Raw genomic sequence first — 17,824 nt, 5'->3', positions numbered from 1 at the left:
GTATTTAGGGGGGTCCCAGGGGTATTTGGGGGGTCCCGGGGGTATTTAGGGGGTCCCAGGGGTATTTAGGGGGGTCCCAGGGATGTTTAGGGGGTCCCGGGGGTCTCAGGGGTGTTTAAGGGTGTTTATGGGGATCCCAGGGGTATTTAGGGGGTCCCAGGGGTATTTGGGGGGTCCCGGGGGGGCCCCGGGGGTCTCAGGGGTGTTTAAGGGTGTTTAGGGGGGTCCCAGGGATATTTGGGGGGTCCCAGGGGGGGTCCCGGGGGTCTCAGGAGTGTTTAAGGGTGTTTAGGGGGGTCCCAGGGATATTTGGGGGGTCCCCGGGGTGTTTAAGGGGGTCCCAGGGATATTTGGGGGGTCCCAGGGGGGGTCCCGGGGGTATTTGGGTGGTCCCGGGGGTGTTTAAGGGGATCCCAGGGATATTTGGGGGGTCCCGGGGGGGTCCCGGGGGTATTTGGGGGGTCTCAGGGGGGGTCCCGGGGGTCTCACGGTGATCCTCGCAGGAGCTCCTCTCCGGCAGCCGCAGCGCCCGCGAGGCGCCCTCGGTGCAGGGGATGCAGATGGGGCTGGGGAGGGGGGCACAGAAAGGGGGCTCAGCACCCCCAGAGACCCCCCAGAGACCCCCAGAGACCCCCCCAGAGACCCCCCAGAGACCCCCCAGAGACCCCCAGAGACCCCCCAGAGACCCCCAGAGACCCCCCAGAGACCCCCAGAGACCCCCCAGAGACCCCCAGAGACCCCCCAGGCCTCACCGGTGGGCGGGCGAGGGCTCCACGGCGCGCTCCAGCTCCAGCAGGGCCACGTCGTAGTCGTAGAACTCGGGGACCCCGCGGTGGCGCCGAGCGCCGGGGCTGAACTCGGGGTGCAGGAACAGCCCCGAGACCCCGCGGCGCTCCCGGGGGCCTGCGGAGGGGCGGGGGGGGGACCCTGGGTGCTTCCCCGGGTGTCCCCAAGGCTCGGGGTGTCCCCCAGGTGTCCCCCAGGTGTCCCCAGGTGTCCCCAGCTGCCCCCCAGGTGTCCCCAGGTGTGTCCCCAGGTGTGTCCCCAGGTGTCCCCCCGGCACTGACCGATGTCCCCAGGTGTCCCCAGGTCCCCCCAGCTGTCCCCAGGTCCCCCCAGGTGTCCCCAAGTGTCCCCAGCTGTCCCCAGGTGTGTCCCCAGGTGTCCCCAAGTGTCCCCAAGTGTCCCCAGGTGTCCCCAGCTGCCCCCCAGGTCCCCCCAGGTGTCCCCAGGTCCCCCCCGGTGTCCCCAGCTGCCCCCCAGGTGTCCCCATCTGTCCCCAGCTGCCCCCCAAGTGTCCCCAGGTCTCCCCAGGTGTGTCCCCAGCTGCCCCCCAGGTGTCCCCAGGTGTGTCCCCAGCTGCCCCCAGGTCTCCCCAGGTGTCCCCAGCTGCCCCCAGGTGTCCCCAGGTGTGTCCCCAGGTGTGTCCAGGTGTGTCCCCAGGTGTCCCCAGCTCCCCCCAGGTGTCCCCAGGTGTCCCCAGCTCCCCCCAGGTCCCCCCAGGTGTCCCCAGCTGCCCCCCAGGTGCCCCCAGGGTGTCCCCAGGTGTCCCCAGCTGCCCCCCAGGTGTCCCCAGGTGTCCCCAGGTCCCCCCAGGTGTCCCCAGGTGTCCCCAGCTGCCCCCCAGGTGTCCCCAGGTGTCCCCAGGTGTGTCCCCAGGTGTCCCCAGGTGTGTCCCCAGCTGTCCCCCAGCTGTCCCCAGGTGTCCCCAGGTGTCCCCAGGTGTCCCCCCGGCACTGACCGATGTCCACTCCGAGCCAGCCGGGCCGGTCAGTTGAGGTGAAGCAGTGAGCGGCGCTGAGCACGAAGCGAGGGGACACCAGCGAGCCCTGGCAGCGCTCCTGGCCCTGCCCCGGCCTCTGCGGGGACACCAAACTGAACTGTCACCCCCAGGTGTGACCAGGTGTGTCCCCAGGTGTGTGTGAGACCCCCCTGGCAGCGCTCCTGGCCCTGCCCCGGCCTCTGCGGGGACACCAAACTGTCACACAGGTGTGACCAGGTGTGTCCCCAGGTGTGACCAGGTACCCCCAGGTGTGTGTGAGACCCCCCAGGTGTGCACAGGTACCCCCAGGTGTGCCCTGGCCCTGCCCCGGCCTCTGCGGGGACACCCAACTGTCACCCAGGTGTGACCAGGGACCCCCAGGTGTGTGTGAGACCCCCCTGGCAGCGCTCCTGGCCCTGCCCCGGCCTCTGCGGGGACACCAAACTGTCACACAGGTGTGACCAGGTGTGTCCCCAGGTGTGCACAGGTACCCCCAGGTGTGTGTGAAACCCCCCAGGTGTGCACAGGTACCACAGTTGTCCCCAGGTGTCCCCAGGTGTCCCCAGGTGTCCCCAGCTGTCCCCAGGTGTCCCCAGATGTCCCCAGGTGTATCCAGGTGTCCCCAGGTGTGTCCAGGTGTCCCCAGGTGTATCTCAGGTGTGTTTTTGGTGTCCCCAGGTGTGTCCAGGTGTGTTTTTGGTGTCCCCAGGTGTGTCCAGGTGTGTCCCCAGGTGTCCCAGGTGTCCCCAGGTGTGTTTTTGGTGTCCCCAGGTGTCCCCAGGTGTATCCAGGTGTCCCCAGGTGTATCCAGGTGTCCCCAGGTGTGTCCCCAGGTGTCCCCAGGTGTGTTTTTGGTGTCCCCAGGTCCCCCCAGGTGTCCCCAGGTGTCCCCAGGTGTGTTTTTGGTGTCCCCAGCTGTCCCCAGGTGTCCCCAGCTGTCCCCAGCTGTCCCCAGGTGTCCCCAGCTGTCCCCAGGTGTCCCCAGGTGTATCTCAGGTGTCCCCAGGTGTCCCCAGGTGTCCCCAGGTCCCCCCAGGTACCCCCAGGTGTGTCCCCAGGTGTCCCCAGGTGTCCCCAGGTGTGTTTTTGGTGTCCCCAGGTGTCCCCAGGTGTCCCCTCACCGTCACCGTCACCGTCACCTCCCAGGGGTTTCTCTCCCTGTCCTCGGCGCGGGCGAACTCGAGGCTGACCCCGCACAGCCCCAGCGTGGAGCTCTCGTCTGGGGATGGGGAATTTGGGGCAATTCCCGGCAATTTTGGGGTTTTGGGGGATTTTGGGGAGGTTTTGGGGTTTTTGGGGTTTTTTGGGGGGAGATTTTGGGGTTTTTTTGGGGTTTTTGGGGTTTTTTTGGGGAGGTTTTTGGGGTTTTTGGGGAGGTTTTTTTGGGATTTTTTGGGGGTTTTTTGGGGAGGTTTTTGGGGGTTTTTGGGGGTTTTTTGGGGGGGTTTTGGGGTTTTTGGGGGAGATTTTTTGGGATTTTTTGGGGGGGTTTTGGGGGTTTTTGGGTTTTTTTTGGGGGGGAGATTTTTGGGTTTTTGGGGAGATTTTTGGGGTTTTTGGGGAGATTTTTGGGGTTTTTGGGGAGATTTTTGGGGGGTTTTGGGGGAGGTTTGTGGGGTTTTGGGTTTTTTTGGGTATTTTTGGTTGGTTTTGGGGGTGTTTTGTGGGGTGGGATTTTTGGGGGAGGTTTGGGGTGTTTTTGCCATGGGTTTTTTTTGGCGTTTTCTGCCTGTTTTGGGCTGTTTTTCTCCCTGTTTTTCTGCCTGTTTTCTGTGAGTTTTCTGCCTGTTTTGGGCTGTTTTTCTGCCTGTTTTCTGTGTGTTTTCTGGCTGTTTTTGAGGTGTTTTTCTGCCTGTTTTCTGCCTGTTTTCTGCCTGTTTCCTGTGTGTTTTCTGCCTGTTTTCTGTGTGTTTTCCTGGCTGTTTCTGGGCTGTTTTCCTGCCTGTTTTGGGCTGTTTTTCTGCCTGTTTTTCTGTCTGTTTCCTGTGTGTTTTCTGCCTGTTTCGGGCTGTTTTTCCAGCTGTTTTTGGGGTGTTTTTCTGCCTGTTTTCTGCCTGTTTTGGGGTGTTTTTCTGCCTGTTTTGGGGGTGTTTTTCTGCCTGTTTTGGGGTGTTTTTCTGCCTGTTTTCTGCCTGTTTTTCTGCCTGTTTTCTGCCTGTTTTCTGTGTGTTTTCTGCCTGTTTTTGGGGTGTTTTTGTGGCTGTTTTTCTGCCTGTATTGGGCTGTTTTTCTGCCTGTTTTGGGGGTGTTTTTCTGCCTGTTTTGGGGTGTTTTTCTGCCTGTTTTGGGGTGTTTTTCTGCCTGTTTTCTGCCTGTTTTCTGTGTGTTTTTCTGCCTGTTTTCTGCCTGTTTTTCTGCCTGTTTCCTGTGTGTTTTCTGCCTGTTTTCTGTGTGTTTTCCCGGCTGTTTTTGGGCTGTTTTCCTGCCTGTTTTGGGCTGTTTTTCTGCCTGTTTTTCTGTCTGTTTCCTGTGTGTTTTCTGCCTGTTTTGGGCTGTTTTCCCGCCTGTTTTTGGGGTGTTTTTCTGCCTGTTTCCTGTGTGTTTTTCTGCCTGTTTTCTGCCTGTTTTTCTGCCTGTTTCCTGTGTGTTTTCTGCCTGTTTCCTGTGTGTTTTCTGCCTGTTTCCTGTGTGTTTTCTGCCTGTTTTCTGTGTGTTTTCCCAGCTGTTTTTGGGGTGTTTTTCTGCCTGTTTTCTGCCTGTTTCCTGTGTGTTTTCCCGGCTGTTTCTGGGCTGTTTTTCTGCCTGTTTTGGGGTGTTTTTCTGCCTGTTTTTCTGCCTGTTTCCTGTGTGTTTTCTGCCTGTTTTCTGTGTGTTTTCCCGGCTGTTTTTGGGGTGTTTTCCCGCCTGTTTTTGGGGTGTTTTCCCGGCTGTTTTTGGGGTGTTTTCCCGTCTGTTTCCTGTGTGTTTTCCCGGCCGTGGCGGGGCTCCCGGGTACCGATCATGCGGTGGAACACCTCCTGCAGGTCCTCGGTGTCCCTGAGGAAGAAGAGGTGCTGCTCCCCCGCCTTGTGCGACGCCAGCGCGTTCAGCGTCTCGGCGTGAGCGTCCTCGCCCAGCCCGAAGGCGTAAACGTCTGCCGGGGCGGGAGAAACGGGGTCAGGGCGGACTGGGACACCCCGAAACGCACCGGGAACGCCCGGAAACACACCGGAAACACCCAAAAACAATCCAGAAACACCCAGAAATACCCCAAAAACACCCCGAAACGCACCGGGAACGCACGGAAACACCCCGAAACGCACCGGAAACAGCCCGAAACACCCCAAAAACACCCCGAAACGCACCGGGAACGCGCGGAAACACCCGGAAACACCCGGAAACACCCAAAAACAACCCGGAAACACCCAGAAATACCCCAAAAACACCCCAAAACGCACCGGGAACGCGCGGAAACACCCGGAAACACCCGGAAACACCCAAAAACAACCCGGAAACACCCAAAAACAACCCGGAAACACCCAGAAATACCCCAAAAACACCCCAAAACGCACCGGAAACAGCCCGAAACACCCCAAAAACACCCCGAAACGCACCGGGAACGCCCGGAAACACCCAAAACCACCCCGAAACGCACCGGGAACAGCCCGAAACACCCCAAAAACACCCCGAAACGCACCGGGAACGCACGGAAACACCCGGAAACACCCAAAAACTCCCAAAAACAACCCGGAAACACCCAAAAACAACCCGGAAACACCCAGAAACACCCCAAAATGCACCGGAAACAGCCCGAAACACCCCAAAAACACCCCGAAACGCACCGGGAACACGCGGAAACACCCAAAAACAACCCGGAAACACCCAGAAATACCCCAAGAACACCCCAAAACACACCAGAAACACCCAGAAACACCCAGAAACACCCTGAAACACCCAGAAATACCCCAAAAACACCCCGAAACACACCGGGAACACCCAGAAACACCCTGAAACACCCAAAAACAACCCCGAAACACCCCAAAACACCCTGAAATACACCGAAACCACACCAAAACACCGCAGGACACCCAGAGGTCTCCCAGAACCCCCCAGGACCCCCCAAACCCCCTCAGGACCCCCCAAAGTCCCCCCAAACCCCCCCCAGACCCCCCAGATTCCCCCAATCCCCCCCAGAACCCCCCAGAGGCCCCCAGGACCCCCCAAACCTCCCAGAACCCCCTCAGGACCCCCTAAATCCCCCCCAGATCCCCCCCAGGACCGCCCAAACCCCCCCAGGACCCCCCAGATCCCCCCCCAAGCCCCCCAGGACCCCCCAAATCCCCCCCAGGACCCCCAAGCCCCCCAGATCCCCCCCCAAGCCCCCTCAATCCCCCCCAGGGCCCCCCAATCCCCCCCAAATCCCCCCCAAATCCCCCCAAGATCCCCCCCCAAGCCCCCCAGTCCCCCCCAAGCCCCCCAGGACCCCCCAAATCCCCCCCAGGACCCCCCAATCCCCCCCCGGACCCCCCCAGGACCCCCCAAGGACCCCCCAAGCCCCCCCAGGACCCCCCCAGGACCCCCCAGCCCCCCCAGGACCCCCCCAGGACCCCCCAGCCCCCCGGCTGACCCAGGAACTCCTCCCGGCTGTCCCGGGGGTCTCTCCCGATGCTCAGCAATTCCCGGATCTGCTGCAGCACCGGAACCGGGGACCCCCCCATGTTGGCCCGGCCTGGGGGGCGGCACGGGAGTCAGGGGGGGTCTGGGGGGGTCCTGGGGGGGTTTGAGGGGTCCCGGGGGGGTTTGGGGGGGATTTGGGGAGGTCCTGGGGGGCACTGGGGGGTCCCAGGGGGGTTTGAGGGGTCCTGAGGGGATTTGAGGGGGATTTGGGGGGTCCTGGGTGGATTTGAGGGGGATTTGGGGGGTCCTGAGGGGGATTTGGGGGGGTCCTGGGGGGATTTGGGGGGTCCTGGGGGTGTTTGAGGGGTCCTGAGGGGATTTGAGGGGGATTTGGGGGGTCCTGAGGGAATTTGAGGGGAATCTGGGGGGTCCTGAGGGGGATTTGGGGGGTCCTGACAAGATTTGAGGGGAATCTGGGGGGTCCTGAGGGGGATTTGGGGGGTCCTGAGGAGATTTGAGGGGAATCTGGGGGGTCCTGAGGGGGATTTGGGGGGTCCTGAGAGGATTTGAGGGGGATTTGGGGGGGATTGGGGGGGATTTTGGAGGTTCCCAGGAGGATCTGTGGGGTCCTGAGGGGATTTGAGGGGGATTTGGGGGGTCCTGGAGGGATTTGGGGGGTCCCAGGGGGAATCTGGGGCATTTGGGGGGTCCTGAGGTGTCCCAGGGGGGATTTGGGGGGGATTTGGGGGGGTCCCAGCAGATTCCAGGGGTCCCAGGGGGGTCCTGGGGGGATTTGGGGAGGTCCTGGGGGGTCCTGGGTATTTTTTGGGGGGTCCCGGGGGTCCCAAGATATTTTTGGGGGGGTCCCGGGTTATTTGGGGGGGTCCCGGTTTATTTTGGGGGGGGGTCCCGGGGGTCCGGGTTTATTTTGGGGGTGTCCCGGGTTATTTGGGGGGGTCCCGGTTTATTTGGGGGGGGGTCCCGGGTTATTTGGGGTATCCCGGTTTATTTTGGGGGTGTCCCGGGTTATTTGGGGTATCCCGGTTTATTTTGGGGGTGTCCCGGATTATTTGGGGTATCCCGGTTTATTTTGGGGGGGGGTCCCGGGTTATTTGGGGGGTCCCGGTTAATTTTGGGGGGGGGTCCCGGGTTATTTGGGGTGTCCCGGTTTATTTTGGGGGGTCCCGGGTTATTTGGGGGGTCCCGGGGGTCCCGGTTTATTTTGGGGTGTCCCGGGTTATTTGGGGGGTCCCGAGTTATTTTGGGGGTGTCCCGGGTTATTTTGGGGGGGGTCCTGGTTAATTTTGGGGGGTGTCCCGGGTTATTTGGGGGGGTCCCGGTTTATTTTGGGGGGGGGGTCCCGAGTTATTTGGGGTATCCCGCTTTATTTTGGGGGGGGGTCCCAGTTTATTTTTGGGGTGTCCCGGTTTATTTTGGGGGGTGTCCCGGGTTATTTGGGGTATCCCGGTTTATTTTGGGGGTGTCCCGGATTATTTGGGGTATCCCGGTTTATTTTGGGGGGGGGTCCCGGGTTATTTGGGGGGTCCCGGTTAATTTTGGGGGGGGGTCCCGGGTTATTTGGGGTGTCCCGGTTTATTTTGGGGGGTCCCGGGTTATTTGGGGGGTCCCGGGGGTCCCGGTTTATTTTGGGGTGTCCCGGGTTATTTGGGGGGGTCCCGGTTTATTTGGGGGGGGTCCCGGGTTATTTGGGGGGGGTGTCCCGGGTTATTTTGGGGTGTCCCGGTTTATTTTTGGGGTGTCCCGGGTTATCTGGGGGGGTCCCGGGGGTCCCGGGTTATTTTTGGGGTATCCCGGTTTATTTTTGTGGTGTCCCGGGTTATTTGGGGGTGTCCCGGTTTATTTTTGGGGGGTCCCGGGTTATTTTGGGGTATCCCGGTTTATTTTTGGGGTGTCCCGGGTTATTTGGGGGGTCCCGGGTTATTTGGGGGTGTCCCGGGTTATTTGGGGGGGGTCCCAGTTTATTTTTGGGGTGTCCCGGGTTATTTTTGGGGTGTCCCGGGTTATTTGGGGGGCTCCCGGGGGTCCCGGGTTATTTTTGGGGTGTCCCGGTTTATTTTTGGGGTGTCCCGGGTTATTTTTGGGGGGGTCCCGGGGGTCTCACCGTCGCTCATGATGACGATGACGTGCCGGGTGCTGTTGGTGACGGGCGGGGGTCGCAGCCCCCGGAGCTGCTCCGCCCGTTCCTGCTGCACCAGCTGCGCGTAAACGGCGCGGAGAGCCCCGGCCAGGTTGGTCCCGGGGGCCTGGGAGTGGGCTGGGGGGGCCCGGGGGGGTCAGGGGGACCCCAAAAACCCCCCAAAAAACATAGAGACCCCAAAAACCCCCAGAGACCCCAAAAATCCCATAGAGATCCCGGAGACCCCAAAGCCCGGAGAGCCCCGGCCAGGTTGGTCCCGGGGGCCTGGGAGTGCGCTGGGGGGGCCCGGGGGGGTCAGGGGGACCCCAAAAACCCCCCAAAACCCCCCCAAAAACATAGAGACCCCAAAAACCCCCCAAAATCCCACAGAGACCCCAAAAACCCCCCAAAATCCCCTCAGCGTCCCTCCGGAGCTCCCGCAGCCACTGCCGGACCCCCCCAAATCCCCATAAAACTCCCCGAAATCCCCCCGGAATCTCCCCAAATCCTCCCCAAACCCCCCAGACCCTCATAAAAGCCCCCCAAATCCCTCATAAAATCCCCCCAAATCTCCCCAAATCCCCCCCAGACCCCCAAATCCCCCCAAATCCCCTCAGCGTCGCTCCGGAGCTCCCTCAGCCTCTGCCGGACCCCCCCAGACCACCCCAAATCCCTCAAAAAACCCCCCAAAATCCCCCCGAAATCACCCCAGACCCTCATAAAAGCCCCCCAAATCTCCCCAAATCCCCCCGAAATTCACCCAAGTCCCCCCAGACCCCCCCAAATGCCCCCAAATCCCCCCAAATCCCCTCAGCGTCGCTCCGGAGCTCCCTCAGCCGCTGCCGGACCCCCCCAAATCCCCATAAAACTCCCCCAAATCCCCCCGGAATCTCCCCAAATCCTCCCCAAACCCCCCAGACCCTCATAAAAGCCCCCCAAATCCCTCATAAAATCCCCCAAATCCCCCCAGACCCCCCCAAATGCCCCCAAATCCCCCCCAAATCCCCTCAGCGTCGCTCCGGAGCTACCGCAGCCGCTGCCGGACCCCCCCAGACCTCCCCAAATCTCCCCCAAATCTCCCCCAAATCCCCATAAACCCCCCCCAAATCCACCCCAGACCCTCTGAGACCCCCCCGAGACCCCCAAATCCCCCCGAAATCCCCCCAAATCTCCCCTCACCATCGCTCCGGAGCTCCCGCAGCCGCTGCCGGACCCAGGCGCTCTCCCCGGCCCGGGGGTCGCTGGGGCTCAGCTCCACCCGAGCCTCGGAGCCGAACGTCACCACCCCATAGCGGGGAGCTGCCCCATAGCTGGCGATCTGCGCCCCACAGCGCTCAGGGAGGGGTTTTGGGGTGTTTTTAGGGTGTTTTGGGGTGTTTTTGGGGGGTTCTGGGGGTGTTTTTTGGGGGGTTATGGAGGGGGGCTGAGGGGACTCGCTGAGGGTCGCTCGGGGTCCCGGGCGGTTTCGGGGTGGTTTTGGGGGTTTTTTGGGTGTTTTTAGGGTGTTTTGGTTTTTTTCTTTTTTGATTTTGGGGTTTTGGGGGTGTTTTTTGGGTGTTTTTTGGGGATTTTCGGGGTTGCACCTTCACCACCAGCTCACTGAGGGCCGCTCAGGCCCGCTCGGCGTCGGGGGCGGTTTCGGGGTGTTTTTGGGGTTTTTAGAGTGCTTTTAGGTGTTTTTAGGGTGTTTTGGCTTTTTTCTTTTCGTGTTTTGGGGTTTTAGGGGTGTTTTTGGGGTTTTTGGGTGTTTTTGGGGTGTTTTTGGGAGGTTTTCGAGGCCGCACCTTCTCCACCTGCTCGCTGAGGGACGATCGGGCCCCCTCGGCGTCGGCGGTCATTTTGGGGTGGTTTGGGGCGGTTTGGGGGGTTTTTTTTGTGCCTTTTTGGATATTTTTGGGGTGTTTTGGGAGGTTTTAGTGTGTTTTGGGTGTTTTTGGGGTGTTTTGTGGGTGTTTTTGGGGGTTTTTGGGGTCGCTCCTTCTCCAGCAGCTGACTGAGGGCCGGTCGGGCCCCCTCGGCGTCGGCGGCCATTTTGGGGTGGTTATTTTGTGATTTTGGCTGTTTTGGGGGTGTTTTGGGGGGGGGTTTGGGTGTTTTGGATGTTTTTAGTGTGTTATGGGGGTTTTTGGGGTGGTTTTTTGGTGTTTTGTGGGTGTTTTGTGGGGTTTTTGAGGTCGCACCTTCTCCACCAGCTGAGGGCCGCTTGGGCCCCCTCAGCGTCGGCGGCCATTTTGGGGTGGTTTTGGGGTGAATTTTTGGTGTTTTTGGGGTGTTTTGGGTGGGTTTTTTTTGTTTTTTTGGGTGTTTTTGGGGTGTTTTGTGAGGTTTTCGGGGTCGCACCTTCTCCACCAGCTCGCTGAGGGCCTCTCGGGCCCGCTCGGCGTCAGCAGCGGCGACGCTGCGAGAGGAATCCAGGAGCAGAAACACCGAGAGAGCCGAGCCCGAATCCAAATGGATCCTTCTCTTGGCAGTGGAGCCTGAGACCCCCGCGAGACCCCCGGGATCCACCGTGAGACCCCCGGGAACACCGGGAGACCCCCGAGAGACCCTCGGGACCCCCCCAGGACCCCCCAGAACCCCTCAAGCCCCCCCAAGGACTCTCCAGGACTCTCCAGACTCTTCCAGGACCCACCCAAGACCCCCCAGGACTCCTCAAGACCCCCCAAAACCCCCACAGTCCCCCCCAAACCCCCAAGGACCCCCCAGAACCCCTCAAGCCCCCCCAAGGACCCCCCAGACCTCCCCAGGACTCTCCAGACTCTTCCAGGACCCACCCAAGACCCCCCAGGACCCCTCAAGACCCCCCAAAACCCCCACAGGACCCCCTCAGGACCCCTCAAGACCCCCTCAAGACCCCCCAAAACCCCTCCAGGGCCCCCCAAGACCCCTCAAAACCCCCCCAGACCCCCCCCAGGACCCCTCAAGACCCCCCCAGCCCCTCCCAGGACTGCTCAAGACCCCCCAGGACCACTCAAGACCCCCCCAGGACCCCCCAAAATCCCCCCAGGACCCCCACCGTGGGTGCTGTTGGCCTCGGCCGCCTCCACGCTCTGGGTCAGGGACGCCAGGAACGCCTCGGCCGCGTCCTCGGGGGTGTCGAAGGAATTGGGGTCTGGGGGAGGCACAGGGGTCACTGCCAGGACCCCCCCGAGACCATCCGGGAACCCCCCAGGACCCCCCAGGACCCCTCAAGACCCCCCAGGACCCCTCAAGACCCCCGGGACCCCTCAAGACATCCCCAGGGACCCCCAGGACCATCCCAGGAGCCTCCAGACTCTCTCAGGACCCCCCAGGACCATTCCAGGACCCCCCAGAACCCCCCAAAACCCCCCCAGGGACCCCAAGGACCATCCCAGGACCCCACAAACCCCCCCCAGGACCCCCTCAGGACCCCCCAGAACCCCCCAAAACCCCCCCAGGACCCCCCAAAACCCCCTCAAGACCCTCCCAGGACCCCTCAAGACATCCCCAGGTCCCCTCCCCACCTCTGCAGCGGGGTTCAGTCACGCTCCAGGACTCCCCCAGGACCCCCAAAACCCCCTCAAGACCCCCCCAGGACCCCTCCCCACCTCTGCAGCGGGGTTCAGTCCCGCTCCAGGCCCCCCCAGGACCCCCAAAACCCCCCCAGGACCCCCCCAGCCCCCCCCAGGACCCCCTCAAGACCCTCCCAGGACCCCCCCAGGACCCCCAGGACCCCCCCAGGACCCCCAAAACCCCCTCAAGACCCCCCCCAGGCCCCCTCCCCACCTCTGCAGCGGGGTTCAGTCCTGCTCCAGGACCCCTCCAGGACCCCCAAAAACCCCCCAGACCCCCCCAGGACCCCCCAGCCCCCCCCAGGACCCCCTCAGGACCCCCCAGGACCCCTCCCCACCTCTGCAGTGGGGTTCAGTCCCGATCCAGGCCCCCCCAGGACCCCCCCAGGACCCCCCAAAACCCCCCCAGGACCCCCCAGGACCCCCCAAAACCCCCCCAGGACCCCCCAGGCCCCCTCCCCACCTCTGCAGCGGGGTTCAGTCCCGCTCCAGGACCCCCCAGGACCCCCAAAACCCCCCCAGGACCCCCCCAGCCCCCCCCAGGACCCCCTCAAGACCCTCCCAGGACCCCCAAAACCCCCTCAAGACCCCCCCAGGCCCCCTCCCCACCTCTGCAGCGGGGTTCAGTCCCGCTCCAGGCTCCCCCCTCGAGGCAGCGCCGCTCGGCCGAGCCCACGAGCTGCAGCCCCGGGCGGCACCGGAACCGAACCAGCCCCTCCACGGAGAACCGGGCCCGGGACCCCTCCATGGAGCCCCCCGGGGGCACGGCCGGGGCGGGGCAGTCACCGGCTGGGGAGGGGGGCGGCACGGGGAGGGGGGGTCAGGGAAAAGAACCCGAAAGTAGCGCAAAATCCCCCCCAAAAAAACGGCCCCAAAAAACCCCAAAAATGTCACAGAACTCAAAAAAAACGGCCCAGAAACTGCCCCAAACACCCCCAAAACCTCCCCAAATCCCCCCAAAACCCCCCAAAACCCCCCAGGACCCCCAAATCCCCCCCAAACCTCCTGAAACCCCCCCGGGACCCCCCAAACCCCCCCAGGACCCCCCCAAACCCCCCCAAACCCCCTCCCCACGACCCCCCCCTTACATCCATCGTTGCAGATGGGGTCGGGCCCCTCCCAAGACCCCCCAAATCCCCCCCAAACCCCCCCAGGACCCCCCAACCCCCTCCAGGACCCCCCAAATCCCCCCCAAACCCCCCTAGGACCCTTCCAAACCCCCCCAGGACCCCTCCCCACGACCCCCCCCTTACATCCATTGTCGCAGACGGGGTCGGGCCCCTCGCAGCGCCCCCCAGGACCCCCCAAATCCCCCCCAAATCCCCCCCAAACCTCCTCAAATCCCCCCCAAACCTCCTGAAACCCCCCCAGGACCCCCCAAATCCCCCCCAAACCTCCCCAAATCCGCCCACAAACCCCCCCAGGACCCCCCCAAACCCCCTCCCACGACCCCCCCACGACCCCCCCCCTTACATCCATCGTCGCAGATGGGGTCGGGCCCCTCCCAAGACCCCCCAAACCCCCCCAGGACCCCCCCAAATAGCCCCAAACCTCCTCAAATCCCCCCAAAACCCCCCCAGGACCCCCCCAAATCCCCCCCAAACCTCCTCAAATCCGCCCCAAACCCCCCCAGGACCCCCCCAAATCCCCTCCCCCCTTACATCCATCGTTGCAGACGGGGTCGGGCCCCTCCCAGCGTCCCCCGGGACCCCCCAGGACCCCCCAAATCCCCCCCAAACCTCCCCAAATCCCCCCAGGAACCCCCCAAATCCCCCCCAAACCTCCCCAAATCCGCCCCAAACCCCCCCAGGACCCCCCCAAACCCCCTCCCACGACCCCCCCACGACCCCCCCCTTACATCCATCGTCGCAGACGGGGTCGGGCCCCTCCCAAGACCCCCCAAACCCCCCCAGGACCCCCCAAATCCCCCCCAAACCTGCTCAAATCCGCCCCAAACCCCCCCAGGACCCCCCCAAACCCCCCCAGGACCCCCCCAAATAGCCCCAAACCTCCTCAAATCCCCCCCAAACCTCCTCAAATCCCCCCAGGACCCCTCCAGGACCCCCTAAATCCCCCCCAAACCCCCCCGAACCCCCTCCCACGACCCCCCCACGCCCCCCCCCTTACATCCATCGTCGCAGACGGGGTCGGGCCCCTCCCAGCGCCCCCCAGGACCCCCCAAATCCCCCCCAAATCCCCCCCAAACCTCCTCAAATCCCCCCCAAACCCCTCCAGGACCCCCCCAAATCCCCCCCAAACCTCCCCAAATCCCCCCAAACCCCCCCAGGACCCCCCCAAACCCCCCCAGGACCCCCCAACCCCCTCCAGGACCCCCCAAATCCCCCAAACCTCCTCAAATCCCCCCCAAACCCCCCCAGGACCCCTCCCCACGACCCCCCCTCCCTTACATCCATCGTCGCAGACGGGGTCGGGCCCCTCCTAGCTCCCCCCGGGACCCCCCCAGGACCCCCAAATCCCCCCCAAACCTCCCCAAAATCCCCCCCAAACTCCCCAGGACCCTCCCAGGACCCCCAAACCCCCCCAGATCCCCCCCAAACCCCCCCAGGAGCCCCCCAAATCCCCCCCAAACCTCCTCAAATCCCACCCAAACCCCTCCAGGACCCCCCCAAACCCCCTCCCACGACCCTCCCCACGACCCCCCCCCTTACATCCATCGTCGCAGACGGGGTCGGGCCCCTCCCAGCGCCCCCCGGGACCCCCCAGGACCCCCCAAATCCCCCCCAAACCTCCCCAAATCCCCCCCAAACCTCCCCAAAATCCCCCCAAACCCCCCCAGGACCCCCCCAAATCCCCTCCCCCCTTACATCCATCGTCGCAGACGGGGTCGGGCCCCTCCCAGCGCCCCCCGGGCCCGCAGCGCCTCTCGGGGGGTCCCCGCAGGGTGAAGCCCCCCGAGCAGCCGTAGAGCAGCACCGAGCCCGGGGGGTGCCGCCCCCCCCGCGGGAAGAACCAGCCCTGCTCGAACTCCAGCGGCGCCGGGCAGAACACGGCTGGGGAGGGGGCGGTGAGACCCCCGAAACGGCCCCCAAAATAACCCCAAAATACCCTGAAACCCCCCCAAAACATCCCCCAAACCACACGGCTGGGGAGGGGGCGGTGAGACCCCCGAAACGGCCCCCAAAACACCCTGAAACCCCCCTGAAACCCCCCCGAGACCCCCCCAAAACATCCCCCAAAATACCCTGAAACCCCCCCAAAACCACACGGCTGGGGAGGGGGCGGTGAGACCCCCGAAACGGCCCCCAAAACACCCTGAAACCCCCCCAAAACATCCCCCAAAATACCCTGAAACCCCCCCAAAACATCCCCCAAACCACACGGCTGGGGAGGGGGCGGTGAGACCCCCGAAACGGCCCCCAAAACACCCTGAAACCCCCCCAAAACATCCCCCAAATACCCTGGGACCCCCCCGAGACCCCCCCGGGACCCCCCCAAACCACACGGCTGGGGAGGGGGCGGTGAGACCCCCGAAACGGCCCCCAAAATAACCCCAAAACACCCTGAAACCCCCCTGGGACCCCCACAACCCCCCCCAGGACCCCCCAGGACCCCCCCAGCCCCCCCCAGGACCCCCAAACCCCCTCCAGAACCCCCCCCAAGCCCACCCAGGACCCCCCCAGGACCCCTCCCCAAACCCCCCCAGGACCCCCAAAACCCCCCCAGGACCCCCAGGACCCCCCCAAAACCCCCCCAAGACCCCCCAAACCCCCCCAGGACCCCCCAAACCCCCCCAAGACCCCCCAAACCCACCCAGGACCCCCCAAAGTCCCCCCAGGAACCCCCAAACCCACCCAGGACCCCCCAAACCCCCCCAGGACCCCCCCAAGCCCCCCCAAACCCCTTCAAGACCCCCCCAAACCCCCCCAGGACCCCCAGGATCCCCCCAAACCCCCTCCAAGCCCCCCCAAACCCCTTCAAGACCCCCCCCAAACCCCCCCAAGACCCCCCAAACCCCCCCAGGACCCCTCCCCAAACCCACCCAGGACCCCCCAAACCCCCCCAAGACCCCCCAAACCCACCCAGGACCCCCCAAACCCACCCAGGACCCCCCCCAAGACCCCCCAAACCCCCCCAGGACCCCCCAAACGCCCCCAACCCCCCCAAACCCCCCCCAGGACCCCTCCCCAAACCCCACCTTGGCATCTCGGGGGTCCCGCCGCCCCCCCGGGCAGGGGGTCCCAGCTGCCGTGGGGGTCGCAGCGGCGCAGGGCGGTGGGGGAGGGGGCGCTGCCGGGGGGGCAGCGGTAGAGCAGCACCGCCCCTCCCCCCACCAGCTCCCCCCAGCCCCCCTCGATCGGGACCTGGGCGGGGTCACAGCGCGGGGGGGGCGGGGGGGGCGTGGGGACACCTGGGGAGGGGGGGGGGAGGGGAGGGGTCAGTGGTGGGGGAGGGGCAGGGTGGGGGTCGCTGTGGGGCGGGGGGGGGGGCGTGGGGGCACCTGGGGAGGGGGGGGGAGGGGAGGGGTCAGTGGGGGGGGAGGGGCAGGGGGCGTGGCTATGGGGCAGGTGGGGGGCGCTGGGGGGGGGTCCCGGGGGTCTCTGGGGGGTCCCAGGGGTCTCTGGGGGTCCCTATGGGGTCCCGGGGGTCTCAGGGGGGATCCCGGGGGTCTCTGGGGGGTCCCAGGGGTCTCTGGGGGTCTCTGGGGCTCTATTTGGGGGTCCCGGGGGTCTCTGGGGGGGTCTCGGGGGTCTATGGGAGTCCTTGTGGGGTCCCAGGGGTCTCTGGGGGATCCCGGGGGTCTCTGGGGGGTCCCAGGGGTCTCTGGGGGGTCCCAGGGGTCTCTGGGGCTCTATTTGGGGGGGTCCCGGGGGTCTCTGGGGGGGTCTCGGGGGTCTATGGGAGTCCTTGTGGGGTCCCAGGGGTCTCTGGGGGATCCCGGGGGTCTCTGGGGGGTCCCAGGGGTCTCTGGGGGTCCCTATGGGGTCCCGGGGGTCTCTGGGGGGTCCCAATAGGGCTCTGGGGGGGTCTCGGGGGTCTCTATGGGGCTCTATTTGGGGGTCCCGGGGATCTTTGGGGGTCCCGGGGGTCTCCGGGGGTCTCTCCGGGGGTCTCTGGGGTCCCGGGGGTCTTTGGGGGTCCCGGGGGTCTCTGGGGGTCTCTGGGGCTCTATTTGGGGGTCCCGGGGATCTTTGAGGGTCTCCGGGGGTCTCTGGGGGTCTCTATCAGGGGTCCCGGGGGTCTCCGGGGTCTCTGGGGGGGGTCTCTGGGGGTCTCCGGGGGTCTCCGGGAGTCTCCGGGGGTCCCGCACTGACCGAGGGCCGGGGTCAGCAGCAGCAGCAGCGCCAGGAGAGCTCCGGCCATGGCCGAGGGTCCGAGTGTCCGACTGTCCGTCTGTCCCCTCCTGTCCCTGTGTCTGTCCGAATGTCCGAGTGTCCGTCTGTCTGTCCGTCTGTCCCCTCCTGTCCGTCTGTCCCTGTGTCCGTCTGTCCCTGTGTCCGAGTGTCCGTCCGTCTGTCCCCTCCTGTCCCTCTGTCCCTCTGTCCGTCTGTCCCTGTGTCCCTGTGTCCGTCTGTCCCCTCCTGTCCCCTCCTGTCCGTCTGTCCGGCTGTCCGAATGTCCGAGTGTCCGTCCGTCTGTCCCCTCCTGTCCCCTCCTGTCCGTGTGTCCGTCTGTCCGTCCGGGGGGGGGATGGGGGGGGTTACAAAACCTCCCCTCCCCCCCCCCCGCGGTGTCCGGGAAGTGACGGGGGGGGGGGAGGGGGGGGATGGGAGGGGTCAAGGGCCGTGACCGAGGGGACAGACGGACAGAGGGGACAGAGGGGACAGAGGGACAGAGGGGACAGGGGGAGGGACCTTTGGGGACAGGTGGGGGTGGGGCTGGGACAGGGAGAGGCCG

The 17,824-nt window shown here is 64.5% G+C and overlaps 1 protein-coding gene across 1 annotated transcript; it reads right to left on the bottom strand.

The window, feature by feature from the left end:
- Positions 1-268: 268 nt before the first annotated feature.
- On the bottom strand, positions 269-17,758 carry LOC147647850 (complement factor B-like). The gene is made up of 14 exons (XM_086870684.1): positions 17,242-17,758; positions 16,125-16,337; positions 14,794-14,979; positions 12,578-12,757; positions 11,452-11,547; positions 10,776-10,912; positions 9,615-9,753; positions 8,421-8,573; positions 6,309-6,410; positions 4,698-4,835; positions 2,884-2,981; positions 1,742-1,859; positions 753-903; positions 269-566 (listed from the first exon to the last, which is right to left on the bottom strand). Exons 1-14 carry the CDS (start codon positions 17,288-17,290, stop codon positions 269-271), a joined length of 2,058 nt encoding a protein of 685 aa, XP_086726810.1. The 5' UTR covers positions 17,291-17,758.
- Positions 17,759-17,824: the final 66 nt, after the last annotated feature.

The sequence above is a fragment of the Cyanistes caeruleus genome, chromosome 33 (genome assembly GCF_971803275.1).
Source record: "Cyanistes caeruleus chromosome 33, bCyaCae1.hap1.1, whole genome shotgun sequence".
NCBI classification, from domain to species: Eukaryota; Metazoa; Chordata; class Aves; order Passeriformes; family Paridae; genus Cyanistes; species Cyanistes caeruleus.
The sequence above is the reverse complement of the archived record's forward strand: the minus strand, read 5'-3'. Positions and strand labels throughout refer to the sequence as shown.

Excerpts from the sequence above, each read along its gene's own strand:
- LOC147647850 (XM_086870684.1), bottom strand. The coding sequence starts at position 17,290 with ATGGCCGGAGCTCTCCTGGCGCTGCTGCTGCTGCTGACCCCGGCCCTC. Across the intron at positions 16,338-17,241 it reads GCTGCTGACCCCGGCCCTCG|GTGTCCCCACGCCCCCCCCG; the intron begins GTCAGTGCGGGA and ends CCCCCTCCCCAG. Across the intron at positions 8,574-9,614 it reads GCGGGAGCTCCGGAGCGATG|CCCACTCCCAGGCCCCCGGG; the intron begins GTGAGGGGAGAT and ends GGGCCCCCCCAG.